The 19394-nt window shown below is 39.8% G+C and overlaps 2 protein-coding genes across 3 annotated transcripts in view; one reads left to right on the top strand and one right to left on the bottom strand.

Annotated features, from left to right (window-relative positions):
* Positions 1 to 19394, top strand: part of rab26 (RAB26, member RAS oncogene family) — a 119072-nt gene that overhangs the window by 73232 nt on the left and 26446 nt on the right. The gene's annotated exons all lie outside the window — the stretch shown is intronic.
* Positions 13881 to 16781, bottom strand: LOC102202337 (mediator of DNA damage checkpoint protein 1-like). 2 transcript variants are annotated; one of them, XM_005721860.1, is made up of 3 exons: positions 16731 to 16781; positions 15196 to 16167; positions 13881 to 14385 (listed from the first exon to the last, which is right to left on the bottom strand). In XM_005721860.1, the coding sequence occupies exons 2-3, from the start codon at positions 16139 to 16141 to the stop codon at positions 14324 to 14326; spliced, it is 1008 nt and encodes a 335-aa protein (XP_005721917.1). In that variant the 5' UTR covers positions 16142 to 16167; positions 16731 to 16781; the 3' UTR covers positions 13881 to 14323. The 2 variants fall into 2 exon arrangements, with proteins under 2 accessions (XP_005721917.1, XP_005721918.1); XM_005721861.2 differs by having other exon boundaries at positions 16678 to 16774.

Raw genomic sequence — 19394 nt, 5'->3', positions numbered from 1 at the left:
AGTGAGTGAGCAAACACACCACAAAGTAAGTTAAGTTTCACTTTCGTTCGTTCCCATTCATTCCAATGGGCAAAAACTTGCATTAAAATATTCATATTAAAAAAACTATAGAAGTAATAAAAACCAAAAGGCATAGCAACTCATTCCTGATCCAGCCGCACAAAATGATATAACATATATGAAGCTTTTGTCAAAACTGTGGGATGGGTTACGGTCCAAACTTTCAGGCGGAAAAAGGAAAATAATAATAATAATAAATCCGAGCAATAGTAATAAGTGTGCCTTTTGGCATAGGCACACTTAATAAAGGGGGAGAAGGCTCAATAGGAAAATCATAATGAATCCCCAAGGCACTAACCCTTTCTTTTCTTTCTACTTGAGTGCCACGAGTTTACTGTCAGTCAGAGAGCTGAGTGCAGCATACACACAAAACATTGCTCCAACAGCCTGCAGGCTCGTTCATGTGAAGGGCAGCTCCTTGCACCACACCACAAATACACAGCATGATTGTTAAATTCACTAAACATTCACATTAGCCATTAGGAGAGAGGAGCTTAGCTGCTTTGCTGTAGTCCATGTTTTTTTGTGATCCCTCAGACTATTCGTCACTCTGTTAGGAGTCTGGAGATGGTTTCCTTCATGTGTTCACAGTGTGTCGGTCGGTACAGCTCAAACCTGATGAACATCCACAATTGTATCTCTTTCTTTTTTTTTCTCTTTTTGGAGTCCTCAGAAATTTAATTTGTTCCTGTCATGATTAATTTGCCCCAGCATGTGTTTGTGAACATTATCCTCACTTAGATCCTTGTTCTTCAAATTAAAGCCAGATTGTCATCGAGGTAAACATCTAGCTGTAATTTTACACTTAAACCAATGGAGTTAAATTCATTTAATCTGTAATATTGCATTGTTTTCCTTATATCTTTTTGTCAATATTATTCATTTTATTTAATAGATTTCTCTCTTTTAACGTTTAGAACTTGAAAATCTGTTGAGTTGTTTGGTTATACAGTAATCTGCAAAATTCTTGAGCTACATATGGCGAAAATGGAGTTTATACAATTCTAATGCACTTGAAAGAAATTATTTGGAATAATCGCCTTTATTCTTCTGAACTCTCTTAGGCAAACTTTCCTGTAATTTCTCGAAGCAGTCTTCAGGAATAGTTCTCCAGTCTGCTTGATTGAGATTCAAAGCTTTTGTTTGGATGTTTGCTGACTTTTGTTCTGTTCCTCTTGCATCCTGTTACAAAGTATTGAAGTCTAGACTCTGAGGAGGTCAGTGTTGGGAAGGTTACTTTTAAAATGTATTCCACTACAGATTACAGAATACATGGTGCTAAATGTATTTTGTAACGTATTCCGTTAAGCTACTCAATGAGAGTAATGTATTCTGAATACTTTGGATTACTTAATATATTGTCATGTTTTTTACAACTACATGAATGTACTATTGCTGTGTGATTTATTACTATTACTGAAGGCTTTGGCCTTGGCGAACAGTAGATGGATGAACTGAAAAATACATCTCTCAGGTCCTGTGTGTGGTCTTTACTCAATTTGTTTGCTATTTCTTAAGGACTTGCTAAGTTGTCTGCTATATATAGATGCAACACTGAGTCATACCTTGAATTAGATACCTTTTTAATGCTTGAACAGTCCATAGTTTAGTTTTAAGAGACTTAACAGACAAAAATCCTCTGAAATGATCAAGTATAAGGACAAGACTGAAAATGAGATTTTTTCTGTGTCTGTACCAGAGCAGACACAAATAATGTTTCCCACAGCAAAATCACATATTATAGCTAACTATGACATTATCCTCTCAGAAGCTACAAGAAGGTACATAATTTATTTTTAATGAGTGAAAAGTGACATTATTTGTGTGCCTCTTTATCATAGAGTCAGCAGCAGGTACATTAGAAAGTCTGTTTTGTTATCAGTTTGTGCTGTCTTCTTCAGAAAGGCCCACAGCTACATGAAATGCTTGTGTGTCTTGTTTCACTTCCCAGTTGTGCAGAGAGCCATGGGAGCAACTCAGATCGGTCTGCCGGGTTGTTGTTATGTTATGTTGTTATGTTATGTTATGTTGCTATCAAAGCCAGAGAAACAGGGAAGAGCCACCAGAAAACTTTAAAAATTAGAACTGGAGATTGAACAATAAGAGGAGAAATACAAACAGTATTAAGCTATACGCTGAAGCATCAGGCATGACTGGCCTGATTTGTTGAATTATTGCTTGCTTAATTTAACTTTATGAAGCCGTAGCACTGTTATCGTTTCACATCAGAAGATAAATCCTCATTATCCTGACATGATTTTACTCCAGATTATACAGAGCAATTATACAGAGCAATTTGTCATGTGTTACTTGTATAACGCATCCAGCCTCCTCTAAATGGAGCGTCGTTGTTTCTGAGTGTTTTAGTGTTTTTGTAGTTATCAGCATCAGTTCAAAAAGACAAAAACAAAAAAACAGCTTTAATGCTTCAGAGCAGATGCAGACACAGTAGGATGCTAGTGGACAGTTGGAGTGTGTGTATATGTGTGTGTCACGAATATACTGCGAGCCCTAATCCCTTCAGAGAGAGCACACCTGCTCAGCACAGTGAGCCACGACAATCTGAGAAACAGGCACCCACGCAAAGGTAATTTGGGTTCATTAGTGTTCATTAGTTCTAATTACAATAATCGAGGTGCAGACACCCACACTCCCTTGTTTTTATTTGTACTATGTATTGTATAAGGTTCATGGGGCACTGTATGCTTCGCTCTTACCTGCAGGATTTGTAGTATTTGGCTGTTTTGGGAGCAAGAAATCTCCCTGGGAGTTGTGCCATCATTAGCAAGCAATGTCAGCTAATAGTAGCTACCCTGGTAAGCAAGGTGCAAATGGTAAATGGCCTGTATTTGTACAGCCCCCTAGGGACCCCAAAGCGCTTTACACACCCAGTCATCCACGCACACACAGGTGGAGGCAAGCTACAGTTGTAGCCACTGGGGCAGACTGACAGAAGCGAGGCTGCCATATCGCACCATCGGCCCATCTGGCCAACACCAGTAGGCGGTAGGTGAAGTGTCCTGCCCAAGGACACAACGACCGAGACTGTCCGAGCCGGGGCTCGAACCGGCAACCTTCCGATTACAAGGCGAACTCCCAACTCTTGAGCCACGATCACCCCACAGGTTCTCCTAAACAGTGCACATCTGTTTGTGTAAATGAGAGCAATTTTTACTTGTCACATTTGCATTTCAGTGAGGAGCAATATAGCGAAAAGAGGATTTATTTCTATTTGCAGTCATTTGTATTTTCCACACCTGCTTGCCATTACACTGTTTAAGGAGGAGTTGTAAAGTGGCTTATAGCAGCTGGACTATCAACTGATGTAGGCTGTCATTACCTTCATCTGCTATCAGCTGATATAATGGGATTGCTAACCATGCTTGATTCACACAACTCAAGTTACCTGTGGTCCCTCCACGACCACCACTACCCCATATTTGTCATAAATAAGAACATTATGTAGTTAAAATGAGAAATGTTTTTGTAACAGGCTGTAGACTTATGTATTTCTACTCTAAAGTTGGCCTTTTTTAATGAGGGACTTTATCGGCATAAGCCAGACCAAATCGGCAAGATGCTATTTAACTGCCATAGTGACACGTTAAAGCACGTAAGTTATTATAACTGCAGTCTATGCAACAGTGTGTACAAATATAGGACTTAAACAGCTCTGTACTAAATATAATGTTCCAATTAACACTGTATGCATTTTGAGAATTTTACATTTAGTTGTCTAAAAATGTAGTTGCAGTGAACGGTGAATTTGTTTTTATACTAGCAGTACTTCTGTTAGTGAAGCAAAAGAGTTTTCCATGGGTTCTTCAAACAAGCCGTTTAAAGCTACATATTTAATAACTGGTTAAAACCATTTATTGTTGGGATGGAATTACAAGTGAGACAAGAAGTTTGAAGATCATCTATTCAAGCTTTAACTGAGATAAATGTAGTCATGTGGCGCACGCTGCTCTGCAAAGCTACTTCACTGCCCTGTATGCCACCCATGGTGTGAATCTATTAGCAGCAGTGCTTCAGAGTGAAGGCTGGAGAGCAACTTTAAGATAAGCACTGGAGACACAGTCCCCAGTGCTGTCCATCTATCATTCTCTCTCCTTTTGAGACTCTTTTCAATCTGTAATCGCAACTACAACTATTGTTATTGCTGTTTGACCGGTCTCTTTTTCCTCTATTCTGCCATTTTTATGTCTCTGTTTTACTGCCAGTACAATGTGCCTGCTGTAGAGAATTTAAAACCCGCAATTTAGATTGTTTATTTATTTATTTTTTTCCAGTATTTGGAAGAAAGGGTGGCGTCATAAGCTAATGCTTGCTAGCTTGGATGCCAAGGTGCTGTCCAGCCCACAGATGCATGAGTTGAAGAGATTCTCACATCAGATTAGTAGTGATGACTGCACCTTTGCTTTGTTAAGCATGTTGCACTGTGCCCCCAAAGCAAGAAGGTTCCGGCCTTCTGATTGGCCCTCATCGGCTGTGGTCTTTCTATGTGGGATTTGCACATTATCCCAGAGCACTTCACAGAGACAGCTTTTACATTTCAATCCAATTCAGTTCCATTTTATTCATATCACAAGACAAGGTAATGACGGTACAATATTAGAGAGAAAACCCTGTGAGCAGAATATCATCAGCAAACACTTGGCAACAGTGGGGAGGAAAAAACTCCCATTTAACAGGAAGAACTCGAGTGTTGTTCCCGTGCTGTGCTGAATTCTGAATCCCGACTGAAACTCTTCAAATTAATAATTCTTCTGCAAACGATAAATTAGCTGTTTTACAACTACTCTGCTCTCCAGTGATTGGCCTATAATTAGCTAACACAGCTGTGTCAAGTGATAGCTTTTAAAGTAATGTTTAATTGCTGCCACCTTATAATCCCATGGTATGTAGCCTGTTAATTGAGATTACTCCAGCTTCCTCCAAAAGCCATTCGTGTCAGGTTAATTGGTAATTCTTAAAGGGCTGTAGGTGTAGATTAGAGAGGGTGTAGCTTTTCCTTTGTGATCGACCAATGACCTGAACTTGTGTTCCAATTGTTGTGTCCCTACTGCAATCTACACAATGGGTAACCATAAGCCGAATGATCAAGGACATGTTGATGATCATGTGTTTTGGTGGTTGTCATGCCAACAGGTGCATAACTGCTCTATTTTCTTTTCCACCACCATTGCAAATATATTTGCTTGGACCTTGATTATGTCTCTTTGTACCCATCTTAGGCGCATTATTATAGTGCAGGCGCTGTTTGTGTGGTGATTTTTATTATAAAACTCAAATGTCTCTTGAATAATCAAAAAAGAATGACCAGAATCGTAGAAGGACAGGAGTACTGTTTGGAGTAGCCAGATAAAAGCTTTTCAGGCTGCATTATTCATACTAGCTCCATTATAACATGTCCTGTAAATATAGTTGTAATTTTTCCTTGAAGCCTTGAATGCTTTACAACCTCATATCAGGGCTATACAGCTGCTACTGCGGAACCATACACTCTGCTGGCTAAAGATTTACGCTGACATGCAAGTAGCACACTTGAGTGCATGCATACAAAGGCCACAGCATGCAAGCAAGCATGCAAGCACGCATGCACAAGCAAATTTTATTGGTATCGACCAACACGCTTGGACACAGAGGTCACAGAAAGAAAAATCTTTAAATCATTAAATCACTGAAGGCCTTTGTGTGGAGGGGAGGCTCTGTTGTTTAAACGATTACCTCGACAGTAGAGTAAAAATCGATGCGATGTACACTCAGTGTCAGCGGGCATGCTGCCAGCTAAATGTTCAGAGAGAAAGAAGAGGGCAAGACTATAGACAGCAGAAAAACTCTGTGCAAATAGAAGAAGTGGAGGTTTATTGCAATCTTTTTGCATATCGTTAGCTTCATAGCATAAGTGCCTAAGTCATTTTTTTGTGATGACATAGGCAGACGGACGGGATGATGCAGCAGTGGTAGGGGAGTAAAGTTAGGCAAAAATCTCAATTTGACCAAAAAATGACTTAGGCACTTATGCTATGAAGCTAACGATATGCCGTATGGTACAACCCTAATACAATATCTGTTAATTTACTGAATGCTTAATGATTCCGCCCATGTATGCTGGCCCTGAAGCGTCCTTTCTCAGTGTGATGACTCCAAAGAAGTTTAGTCTAAGTTCTCATCTTTTTCTCATCTTTTCCTTCATTTTTGTCACATATCAATATGCTGTTATTTTGGTCACTGCTAATATTAAACAACGCGTCAAAGTTTTAAATGACCTTGTTGTTTGTACAATCGTACAAATGTATTTGCACTTATTCTAATTTATTTATTGTTTTATTCTTGGCTCTGCATGATCTCAGCACAAAATATCATACTTAATACCATCATCTCAGCTACAAAGTTCTGGCTGTGAGCACAGGAGCCACACCCACACACAGTTCAAAACTTCTGTTTGCAAAGGACATCCAATCAGAGAAAAGTTAGCTTTTACCTTTGGCAGTAACTACAGCCCCAAGGCTTTTTGAGTGTGATGCTACACGCTAAGCACACCTTTTTTGGGTAGTTTCTCCCATTCTTCTTTGCAGAACCTCTTAAGCTCCATCAGGTTGGATGGGGAGCGTCAGTGAGCAAACATTTTCAGATCTCTCCACATATGTTCAGTCAGGCTCTTTGCCACTGAAGGACATTCATAGACTGGTCCTGGAGCCACTCCTTTGTTATCTTGGCAGCGTGTTCATGGTCGTTGTCCTGTTGGAAGATGAACTTTTTGCCTAATTCTGTGCTCCACAGCGCGTTGGAGTGGGCTGTCATCAATGATGCTTGTACTTTGCTGCATTCCTTTTTCCTTCATCCCTGTCTAGTCTCCCGGTTTCTGCTACCAATAACATCTCTCTCCACAGAGCAATGCTGGAACTCTGTCAGAGTGATGTTCAGGTTCTTGCTCACCTCCCTGACCCTTCCACCCAGACACCAACAGGAAGTGTCCGGAAGGTGCCAAACTTCTTTAATGATGATGGAGGCCACTGTGCTCGTTGGACCTTCAGTGCTGCAGATATTCTTTTTTTTTTTTTGCACAATCCTGTCTCAGAAGTCTGTAGACAATCCCACTGACTTCATGGCTTGTTTTGTGCTCTAACATTTTTATAAATTTGGAAGAACTTTTTTTCCCTTTGTCAGTCACAGATGTTCTGTGCAGAATTTTAAGGTCAAAAATTAATGCAATTCGTTTTAAAATAAGGCTGTAACATGACAAAATGTGGAACAGCAGCTTTGTGAATACTTTACAGAGGCACTGTTTTTATCTACCTCAGTCTGCAGAAACCTCACATTAGTTTCAGATCTTTATACAGAAGGCAGATTGTTTTTAGTCTGAAGTTACCTTGTAGCAAATAATCGGTTCATTACCAGTTTGGACATCTGCAATAAAAAAAATACTATGTAGGGATATTGTAGGGAATATGTATGGAATCTGAAGCAATACTATAAAATAACCATAATGACAATGATTGAAGGGCCCTGTGTGTTTATGAGTATCGGTGTAAAGGAGAGTCTAGTAAGTAAAATAAAAATACACCAGATAATTGTTTTCTTTTCCATCACAACCTCAACTTATAAAGGTTGATAATCTGCCCAATTTGCCTAATTGAGCTGCAAATCTGCCTCAAATGTCTCGAATGCTGCTGAAATAGAGAAAAAAAATCATTTTGACTGGCAGACTGGGGTGGCAGTGCTTTGCTGTTCAAGGTCCTCTCCGTTGCCAAGTAGAACATTAACAATGCAGGCACACTCTCCAGCACTCTGCCAGTTTACGGCACCAAATCAAATAAATGTTTGTCCCTCTTCCTTTCCTTCTCTCTCTTTGACACACAAGCAAATTTGTTGATTTCCTCCATCTCCCCTCTCGAGCGTCGACACGTTCTCTTCTCTGTTTCTCCTCTGTTTATTTGCTCGCTCCCTTCTGTCGAAGCTGCATCTTCCTCTAACCAAGTTATCTTTTCGCACTCTTCTCCCACGATAGCAGTGGATTTTCTTTTCTTCTCTTTTCTGTCTTTGGCTGAAAACATTCCCGCCGTCAGCGCAGTTTATCAGACAGCAGTTAGAAAACAGCTTGAAATAGGCCAGTGTGTGTCCTATAAATATGTAAAAGACAAGAAATGGGCGATTAAGATGTAACATCCTTGTGGTAGTTGGCCACTAATTGGTTACTCCGCTTTTCAGGGGAATTTGACAGAAACTTTAATGGCTCCTTCTGTATTTGGCTCATTGCAGCGTGTGATGGAGCTGGAAGAGGAGCACACACATTCACACTAATGCCCCTGCATGTGCTGTTGCCTCGCAGCCATACACAGTGGCATTTACACATACACATGCTGTATTAAAAAACACACACGCAGAATCTGTACAAACCCAACAACAATGCTGTTTGCATATGTAGAGCAACCCAACTGTGCAAAGGGTGTTTTCTGTTTATTAAGATTAAATTAATTTTCAAGATGCAGCACCATGCTAACAAGACATACGATTAAATGACATGTGAAGCAACACTCAGGAGGACCATTTGGCACCATAGTAGGTGGCAAAATATTCACCCAACCAGTTTTCTGGCAGCCAACTTTAAATGACATGTTGTGCTTCAGAAGCTTGAATTTACACCACAGTTTAAAGCAGCAGGTTCAGATGCTGCTGAGCAGGTGTACGGCCTTTTTCTGGCTTTGTGTGCTTTGTACATAGATGATATCAAAGTGAGCATTAGGGTGGTCACAATACTAGAATTTAAACTCGATACCAATACCCAGAAAAATAAATACATTTCAACCCCATGCTGCAACACAACAGAAGCAATTGTGCAGACGTCATATCTTGAAAATGTAACTTTAACTAATTTTCCCAGTTATGAGTTAATCTTACACACTTTCTTTTTAAACCTAAGTTTAGATGTTTTCTTTGTTTTACAATTAAATAAATGTAATAACAGAACATGAGTGTAAAATGTATTTTAGGACCTACTAATAAACAAAGGATATGACAAATACCTGACATCAAAATAATTTAATTACTGTAGAAGAAAAGCATTCTGGTTAAAAGTTAAGATAAAGTTGCTGGACTTCTGGGAGAGAAATGTTCCCCGGTTCTTCGTGATACTTGGTTCAATGATGTGCCACATGTTTTCATGAAATATCTGGACCGGCTCGGGGCCCACTTCTACTACAAAACCATCTTGCTGTGGCTGCAGTATATGGTTGAGAATTGTCTTGTTCCCGTTTTTTTCCATCGTCGTCTGGATGGAGAAAAACCTATATATACTGTTCAGCACTGACTTTGTCTTTACGCATGCTTTCAATTGACTGCCTATGACAACTTGTATGGCTCTGCTCCTCTTTAGTGAATACACTGCAATCCATGTTTCCTAATATAGATAAAGAAATTAAAATCAGAATTTAAATAACAGTTTTCTACTTTGCCTCAGTAATGTTATGGATTCATTGGCCTGTTCAGGATTAATTGCTCATTAACTGAAGGTGTCATAACTTCCAATTGTTCTGGGACACTTTAACCCCAGTTTTCCTTCTACCCTGTGTCCATCACTGGATTTTCTGGGAGAAACTGCTCTCTCTGTATCCTTAGACAATTAGTACATAGAATAAACATTCCCATTAACAGCATTTAAGAAAGAGTGTATGTGTCTCTTCTTATGGTTATTTTTTTTTTCAGGTGATCTTGTTACTTAAAACCTGTCCCTCCTCATCTGCCTTTCCATCAGCATGTTATTTTATTTTATTTGGACAGTTCTCCTGTGAATGCCTCGGCACTATTTTATATTCTACATCTTATTTAATATTTAATTAATTAATAACAAAACAATACATAAATAATTTGGAAACAACATACTGGTTGTTTGCTTGCATACTGTTAATAGCAGGAGTTAGTTTTGAAAGGGTTTAAACCACCAAGTATAGCAACCGAGTACGGTTGCCAGGAGAACCGTCTTTCTCTTGGCAACCTTGTTTGTTCAGTCTTTTTCTCATTTTCTAATTTTTCATTTTTCACTTTCATGAACTGTAAACTTTAACATACTGATGCCTGTAACAGCTGTATAGTTTACCTTTTTTTTTTTTGACAGCAGGCTGTAAACAGGATTTTTTCTGCTGTGAAACTCGGCATTTTAATTTGGGGGATACACGGGAACATTGCCACTCCAAGGACTACACTTCAGTGTGGGTTTAATTTTTCAGCCCTGATGTTGCTTCTTTGTTTTGGCATACCTGTCCATCAAGATGGGCAACTTTTACAATGGATAATGTAGATTTCTGCCACCACAACATTGTATGAATGATATAAAATTGCATACATAATTATGCCCACACATTTAATAGTAAAAAGAAAAATTATGTGAAATGTTGTCACAATAAAATGGATTAGCAGCGATAAATTTGACTTGAATGAAGTTTGAAGGAGAAATCTCTGATTTGGCAAGTATGTCTGTATCCTGTGAAACAGCTGGGCTTAATGGACATTTAATGCAGTGACGTGTCATAATGGGCTTTAATAGACATCGATTTACGCAAAAATCTTGTGTTGAGTGCTTAATTTAAATTCCATAAAAAGATGCAACCTGGACGACATAGTGAACAGCTGTTTTTATTACTTCTAACATTGTAGTTTTCATGATGTCATTCGTACTGCTTTGGAACCAACAATAGGTTTTGTATCACTCACACATGAGCTGAATCCAAGCAAACATGTACACTTTAACACACGGATGCCCCAAACACACACACACACACACACACACACACACACACACACACACACACAGTGCCAGCAGGCTAATAAGTGTCAGTGTGCTATGCTTCTACAGCTCTCTTTACTCTGAGGGGATGAAAAGATTGCTTCCTCTCTGCCTAGTCCCTTTTTTTTTCAGTTTCTCTTTGCCATCTCATTTAGGCTCCTGGGACTTTTGTTATTTGTTACTCTTAAAGTTTCAGTTATTTTTCACTCAGTTTAAGTGAAACCTTAAGTCAGAGGTTCATTCCACCTCAAGACTTTCAGTTCACTTTATTTAGCAGGGTAAGAACACTGAGCCTCATTCACAAACAGAAATGTGTAAAAAACCTTTTCCATTAAATATGTCAGTGGCAGACTTTGTTCTTACGGCTGTGCCCGTGTAAGGCTACAGTCACACTATGAAATTTATTAGACCACCACCTAGTGTGAAGTTTATGCCAAAGCTGCCCTAAGTTATTGGTAATTATCAAAATTGGTTTATTTATTTAATTTACTGTATTATAAAAAAGCAGGCTGCTATTCTATTATTACTCTGCTGTAACTGAGACTTTAGTAAATGGAATTGGAATCACTGTGAGTCAATTCAAGTGATCATGGTCTGCATGGTGCCGTGGACCATTTTCTCAGAAACAGGTTTACTTTGAACTGTATCCAGGAGAAAAATGCTGAGTTTGCATGCATATGCTGTGTGTTTTTCTGTACACGTGGTATTCTGCAGTCTCATTGCTCACCTGCCTGCAGCGTTGCTTCCAGCCTGCACTGGAGTTTTCTCTCCTCTTTGCTCCATACCCAGCAGCTCATCTCAGTGGACCAAACCCAGATTCACGCAATTCTATTAGACTCCATCTAAACTCTGTCTGCGTTTTTTTAAAAATATTTCGCTTACAAAAGTAAACTTAAAGATTTCTTTGCTGTTGATTTTGCTGAAGTATTAACAGATATTTCATGTGAAAAGCAGTTTCTGTGTTATCATTAATAGCATCAGTCTGTTTTAAAGCTTGCTACTGTTGTCTTCATCTTTTAGCATTTTTATAAAGAGCTTAATTTTAATAAAGTTTCAGAAAACTTTCACATTAAAAAAACCATACCAACATGTTTGAGCAGTTCTTGTAAATGACCACTTCCAAAGTGAGTTAATTAGAGCCCAACAGATATAAGGGTTTTAAGATTGATGCCCATACTGATCCTTATACAACCGTTGTAAGAGCTTGGTCCGCAATAAGTCAGACTCGTTCCCGGTGGTTGACGCCGATTCTCTTCATAATTGTTATGGAGAGAATTTCTAGGCATAGCCAAGTGCTTTCCAAGCTTTCACTTGGATGGTCTCAGCAAAGCTCTCAGTTTACCGGTTGATCTACGCCCCTACCCTCACCTATGGTCACGAGCAGTAGGTAGTGACCAAAAGAACGAGAGTGTGGATACAAGAAGCATAAATGTGGTTCCTCTGAATGGTGGCTGGCCTCTCCCGTAGGGATAGGCTGAGAAGTTCAGCCATCCAGCAGGGTCTCAGAGTAGAGTCGCTGCTCCTCCACATCAAAAAGAGCCAGTTGAGGTGGTTCTCATAAGGATGCTTCCTGGGCGCCTCCTGTGTGAGGTGTTCCGGGCATGTCCCACCAGGAGGATGTCCTAGGTTTATGGCCTGGGAACACCTTGGTGTTCTGCCGGATAAGCTGGGGGAGGTAGAAAATAAATGGATAGATGGAGCCATGCTGGGGGTGTGTGATTAAAAAATCCAATATATCAGCCAATATTTTTTTCAGGCACACAAAACATAAACAACATTTGCTATATGTAGTTTAATATATATAAGTGGAATTTTAAAATTACTGACATTTTTACTGTCACAACAGGCCAACTCTGCCTGGATCAGCTCAGCTGGTTTTTGTATTTGTGGTGTTCCAAGCAGAAGTTGCCTACACAGAAATTGCAGTGTGCCCTCATAGTAAACAAACTATGCAACATCAACACTTACAACACAGTTGAAGGGTGGCTCCTCTGTCTCTTCTTTACTTCTTAAATATTCATTTATGTGCAATTATACAGATACAACCACTTAGATTTCCTACTCCCAACTGGTTGTCAGCCAGTTCCCAGCCACTAGAAGTACACCCTCGTTCTCCTGGGGTGTATCTGCTTTTCACTATTTAGTCATTCCACTATTTCACTCAATTGCAGGTGTTACCAATATGTCAGGAAATAGATAATTACTATTATGTTGCTAATATGTTGGTTGGGCTATAGAGTTAATCCCAGTGTGTGAATGTGTGTGTGAATGGGTGGATGACTGAATGTAGTGTAAAGCGCTTTGGGGGTCCTTAGGGACTAAGTAAAGCGCTATACAAATACAGGCCACTTACCATTTGACTGCACCTGCATCCATCTATTATATACAGTCTGTCATGATTTGATGACGTGAATACTGTAAACACTAATTAGGTTTCAAACAAGCCGTGGTAACAAAAGGTGAGCAGGTTCAGGCGTTCAGTTGTCATTTTACGTAGTCAGCTGTTTCAAATGCCATAGACGCTATTTGCTACCAGTCTTATTCTTAGTCTGTACCCTCCTCCACCTACAACAATGCACCTCATTTAGTGACTCAACAGTGAGTCATATTTTGTAATTTTGCCTCTGTACACCACCACAGTGGATTTTAAATCAATCAAGATGTGGTCAAAATGCAGTCTTTCAGCTGTATTTCAAGGAGTTTAGCAGAAATGTCAATAATGAATTTTCTTTTAGATACTCTCATTTAAACAGAGTGCATTTATCGCTACTTTTCACTTCTACTTTCCTGAAACTTCTCAGTAAGCTGCTGCATGCTGGACTTGCATTAAATACACATCAGCCAGCTAAAGCACAGTAAAAGGGAAGACCGATTCTTAGCTGCATCACATTCACATTGTGAGTGTGTCTGCTGGTAAACAGACTGAGGTTTGTGTGCTTTATATTATTAAAGATATGCTGAGGATGAAGGGGAGGATAGCAGGTGAAATTCATGTTTAGTGTCAAAAACATCAGACCATATGATCGGCCAATAATTTCAATCATATTTGATTTTTTTAATTTATAAAGATATTGCATGTAGGATACAGGTATACTTGAAAGCTCAATTAATAAGTCATCACTTGAGAAGCTAAAATGAGCAATACAATTGTATGTACATCTCCAGCTGGAACAGCTCATTTCCTGCTTACCTAGCCCTATCCTTTGTCATTGCACCTTGCCTACATAGATATATTCAGATTTTACCACAGAGTATTACACCATAAGTAATGCTTATGCAATTATAAGCTGCAGTAATTTCATCATCTGCACACCTTGTTTTTTCCAATACAGCTATTACTTCATCCCCATAAATTGATAAAAAGAACAAATTAAAAGTCTCCTCAACAGAGAGGAAGAATTATTCTACTCTATTCAGAATAGATGGGACGTGGAGTCAATGATTAGAGGTCTTTTCAGTTCCTATCTCTTAGATCTCTCAGCCCGGGAAGCGTGGGGTGGACCTCTCACTGTCGCAGCTGATGTGAAGTTGCTGCATGCCTGAAAAACAGGGGATGATGTTACTATCGATTTCCACTTAAATGCTTGCATGTCATCTCAGCACCTCATAAAGGAAATCAATCAAAAGTAAATCAAGATACTCAGACATCTGCACTTAGAACTTCTGCAAGGGCAATGCCATGTGTCGTGTTCAGAGGTAACAAATTCACTTTCATGAACGTGCATACGTTTTTGGCTCTAGACCTTAATCAGGCAAAAAGCCAAACAAATCCCAAAACTATTCAGTAAACAAAAGTGAAACTTTAAATGGGGTAGGGATAGGATTAACCCCACTGTAAAACAAAGCTACTGCGTCAAGGCTCCAACACCAAAGGTAACTTTGTTGCTATCTCTGCAAATCTATACTTTTCATTCGTTTCTCTAAAACTTATGCTTTTGCAATGTTGGATCAACATTTCTAGATTTTGATATAATGTTATTGCGCAAGTAATCACTGTATTTCCACTACACTAATACCATTTTTTTTAAATTATTAGCTGGAATTAAACGCTCCAGTGCAGGTGAAGAAAAGCAAACTGCTACCAACACTGTTCCAGTCGTCATTACGACCCATAGCACCAAATTACTTCCCACTGGTTCATACAATTAATATGTAAACTCTATATTGATGAAGTTGCTATTCATGCATATGACACGCAGAAGGAATAAGTTTAGTCTGGATGTACCAGAATATTAGAATTGTTGCTCTGTCACTGTCACAAGTCAGTGACAGTCTACTATAAAGTTAATGAGTTGTTCCTTTAACACATAATAAGCATGATTATTGTGAGATTTTCTTTGAGCACTTACCATTTTTTGTTGCATGTATTCTGTTGTGGTCCACACTCTGATGTGAATGTTTAAGTTTTGGCTTTATGATCCTGGTATAAATGTTTTCATCTTTGTCGCTTTTACAGCCCAGGCGTGAATAAGCAATAAGTTGTGCTATTTGTTTAGCCATGGCTGTTTTTTCCAGAACGGGTGGCGGTATTTTGCGAGGGGTCGCCCTGGGGTCTTTTTCATTCCCCTCACTGAACACATCGTCAGACTCATCTGAAAGGGCAAGCGGGCGAAGATGCACAGCGCAGAGTTCATCCAGCGTCACCGCGGGCATTTGGATCCTCTGAGATTGGAGGAAAGCTTCTGAGTCAGAGTGGCGTCGTCGTGAGGGTTTGGGTTTAAGGGCGGGTTTGGTTTTAGGTAATGGCTCTGGTTTCAGAGGGTTAACATCAGGGATTGTGGGGAGGGGAATCTGCAGGGAGAGCCTGTTAGCACGAGCTCGGGGGTTGAGCGAGCTGGACTTGGGATGCAACTTCCAGCCTAGAGGGTCGTGGCCGATGATAAACGATGTCTTAACTGGAGGAGGGGAGGAGCAGGATGAGGTGGTGGAAGAGGTGGAGGGAGATGAGTGACTTGGTGATGGTGAGATCCCCATGGGGGGGCAGGAGTAGCGTTTCACTGGATCACAGGATGCTACAGGGGTTTGCGGGAGCGATGCGCTACGCTCAGAAGGCTGTGGTTCCTTCTTGATCTTGTTTGTTGTCACATTAGAGGTGGACACTGCTGACAAAGGACGCGCTCTGCTGGGCTCCAGGCTGTGTGGTGACCTCTCTTTGAGCCCTCTGTTTTTCTTTCTGAGGATCACCTGATTCCCTATAACCACATTTTGACTCATCTGGCCCCACTCATCAATACCATTGGCAAGTGCTGGAGTAGCAGTGCCGTTACAAGCATTGGGGTATTTTGTCTTGTTCATCTTGGGACATTAGTGTGCAGATAAGCCTGTGAAGAAAAACACATATATATAGAGAGAGGGTGGGGGCATGTTTCAAGGTTAAAAAGAGGAAGAGCAGATGCCCGTCTTGACTTCTCAAATTTGTGTTTCACAACAGCTTTCTTTTCACAACAGACACTGTGGCTACTATGTCAACACTCATATGCTGTGTGAATCTTCCTGCTGACAGTTAATTGCTGAAACACTTCTGTTTTATTGGCCTCAACACTGCAATCACATAGAAAATGAAATGTCTCAGATGTGTTCCTTCAGTTCACCAACTGGCTTCAGTTAAACCCAAACCTTATTACTTATGAGTTTCACCATTAGTTTCTTTAGCCTCTACTTTGAAAAACAAAACAAAACAACTACTTCTTTCCACATGAGTATGCAATGAAATTACTAAACATCACATTCACTGATAAAAGCTGATTGCTTAAGTTAGTAAATGAAGTTAAGTTTAATGTACTGCAGCTCTTGGGAAATGAATGACAACGGTATGTTTACAATGTACTTACAGCTTAAGTAAAAGAGATCCAATGCAAAGCATGAAATGTAAGATGTTGTTTACCTCCGGTGTTGCTTAGATCGCTGTTGTCTTTCAGCCTGGGCTAATCTATTTCACTCTCCTATCTTTATAAAGCTCAATGGGTGTTTCCTCCCCTAAATCTGACCACAGCTTCCCCAAACTAACGCCCAGAAACTCACATTTCACACACAGGTCCTCATTTCACACACAATAGCACATGTGCACTCAAACACACACTCCAGTCAGGCTTGATGAGCAGCTGCTTTCATAATAGCATGGAGTAAGAGCAACATCTCTCAGTGTCTAGTTGTTTACATGAAAGGTATTTAAGCTAAGAAGCTAACCATGGCAGTATACTAGAGACTAGACTAGAAATCGTAATTAAACGACTTACTGTTATTTTCATAATTACAGCATCTTTAACCAAAGAGTTTTTCCACTGTGTGTGTGTGGAATATATATAAGATGTGTAAAAAGAATACACAGTCTTTGGCGAACACTGATGCTTTTCCATTTTGAAAGCCTCCCTCATAGTGCCCCATATAGAGTACCATATTCAAAAATAAGCACTCTCAATGATTTTTGGTGTTTGTTTTCAAGAGTTTAAATCATCTCTGCTTCATAAACCCTGGAGCTGCTGCCAAGGACATTTTTAACCACTCAAGCAGTGGATGCTCAAATCCTGGTAATATTACTCAGTTAGCTCGTCTCTCTCTTTGTTCCAGACCACAAAATACCAAAGAGGAAACATTGTTACTTTTTCACATTTGTGACATTTGTGAGTATCCTGACAATTGCCATTAGTTTTACTATGCCTCATTAAGGATGCATTGAATCACATCTTAACTTTAGTTAATGCACATCTGTCTTATATAAGTATACAGTTGATAACATTAGGTAATGTTACTTACTTATATTAATGTTACTTTTAATGTTGCTTACTAATCTTTCCGATATTATTTCATGAATATGCAGAATTTATTTTATTACATGACTAATTATTTTAATAAAAAATAATGAATTAAGAAAAAAGTTTTTTTCTTAATATTAAATATTTTATATATTCTTCTGCCTACACAGTGCTGGAGAAAGCTACCAAACAAGTCATCAGAGTTATAGTTTTTGGCATGCAAACACAAAAAAACAATAGTTAACAAATGGTTAACTAGGCTTCAGATAGCATAAGGTGCACCAGAGGCCACGAGACGGTGGAGCAATCTTCACCACCCTCACTATCTCCTGTTGCTGCCACAGCAACAGGAGATAGTGAGGGTGGTGAAGATGGCTGTGTGATTGGTTTGGAAATATTCTTATTACAACAAAGCAGGGACTTCCAAGTTACACCTGATCATTATATTAATGTAAATCATCTGTAAGATGGCACATGGCACATTTATCCCTTATGGGGTGGATCAGTACGTCACTGATAGGTCGATGTGTTCAAATAAGCTGATGTTGACATATAATCTGCGTAGCATCTGATCATTACACACTGACAAATTTCATTGCCTGCTTTTTATGAGCAGCACAGGAGTGGAGAAGAAGTAAAGAAGTGAGAATGAGGAGTGTGACACATAGATGAAACACTAAAAGAGCTGCAGTAGAGGTGAAGGATGGGAGTGCATTAGATCGACAGATTTGTCACAGTTAAAAATGAATTCTTGTCAGACATTAGAAGCAGCAGGTCCAAGATCAGATTTGAGTGTTTAGAATTGAACACAGGAATAGCAACATATCATCTACTGGGATTACATCAGTATAGCTTTACTAAGTAACACCTTAGTCCAGGGGTGGGCAACTCCAGGCCTCGAGGGCCGGTGTCCCTGCAGGTTTTAGATGTGTCCTTGAACCAACACAGCTGATTTAAATGGCTAAATTATCTCCTCAACATATCCTGAAGTTCTCCAGAGGCCTGGTAACGAACTAATCATGTGATTCGGGTGTGTTGACCCAAGATCTAAAACCTGCAGGACACCAGCCCTCGAGGCCTGGAATTGCCCACCCCTGCCTTAGTCTAGAAAGGAAACAGCTGAAAATAACATAATGAAGTCCCATGAGAATTCAGATGGCATTTTTTGTTTGCCATGGAAGAGCCACATTTTTGACCTTTTACCAGTCACAATAGTGAAGAGAGAGCACATGACAACACTCTACTTGCTAAAAGTGCTAAATAACAAAGGAAGATGCGTTACTTTTGCATGTCCCAAATCAAATGTTCAGACTACCAAAATAAAATTGAAAAGTCATGCGTGGAGGAATATATTGTGTGCTGGGTCCTTAAGTTGTCAGTAAGGTATCTGTAGTAGGCAGGCCATCTGCTCAGATGGCTACTCCTCCCTGAGCCTGCTTTTGTCAGGGCTTACTTCCTGTCAAAAGTAGGGATGGGTACCGGTATCCGGTGCCATTATGGCAGTAACCAGACCGAAAAGCAGCGCACATTTCGGTTTCGGTGCTTTTTTTCCCCTGAGATGTTGTACACTTTGGATTCTAGCCAATCATTTTACCTTTGCAAGCGTAGTAGGCGGGCCCAGGTACGTGCATTCTTTTAGAGCAGAGCTACAGATTAAAAATGCCCAAGGCGAAGGGTCAAAGGTCTGGCTGTACTTCACAGCAAAAGATGCAAACTCAGCAGCCTGCAACAAGTGCTTTAAGGTGATACTGTGCAAAGGAGGTAACACCTCGAATCTGATGAAACACCTGGCGACG

The sequence above is a fragment of the Pundamilia nyererei genome, unplaced genomic scaffold (genome assembly GCF_000239375.1).
Source record: "Pundamilia nyererei isolate P.nyererei 1_Seehausen unplaced genomic scaffold, PunNye1.0 scaffold00005, whole genome shotgun sequence".
Classification (NCBI taxonomy): domain Eukaryota; kingdom Metazoa; phylum Chordata; class Actinopteri; order Cichliformes; family Cichlidae; genus Pundamilia; species Pundamilia nyererei.
This window is presented reverse-complemented; position numbering and strand designations above follow the sequence as displayed.

Bases quoted from the DNA above. Each gene is read 5' to 3' on its own strand.
- LOC102202337 (XM_005721860.1), bottom strand. From the start codon at position 16,141: ATGAACAAGACAAAATACCCCAATGCTTGTAACGGCACTGCTACTCCA. The intron at 14,386-15,195 runs GTAAGTGCTCAA...CCTGTTTTTCAG, and splicing joins AATACATGCAACAAAAAATG to GCATGCAGCAACTTCACATC.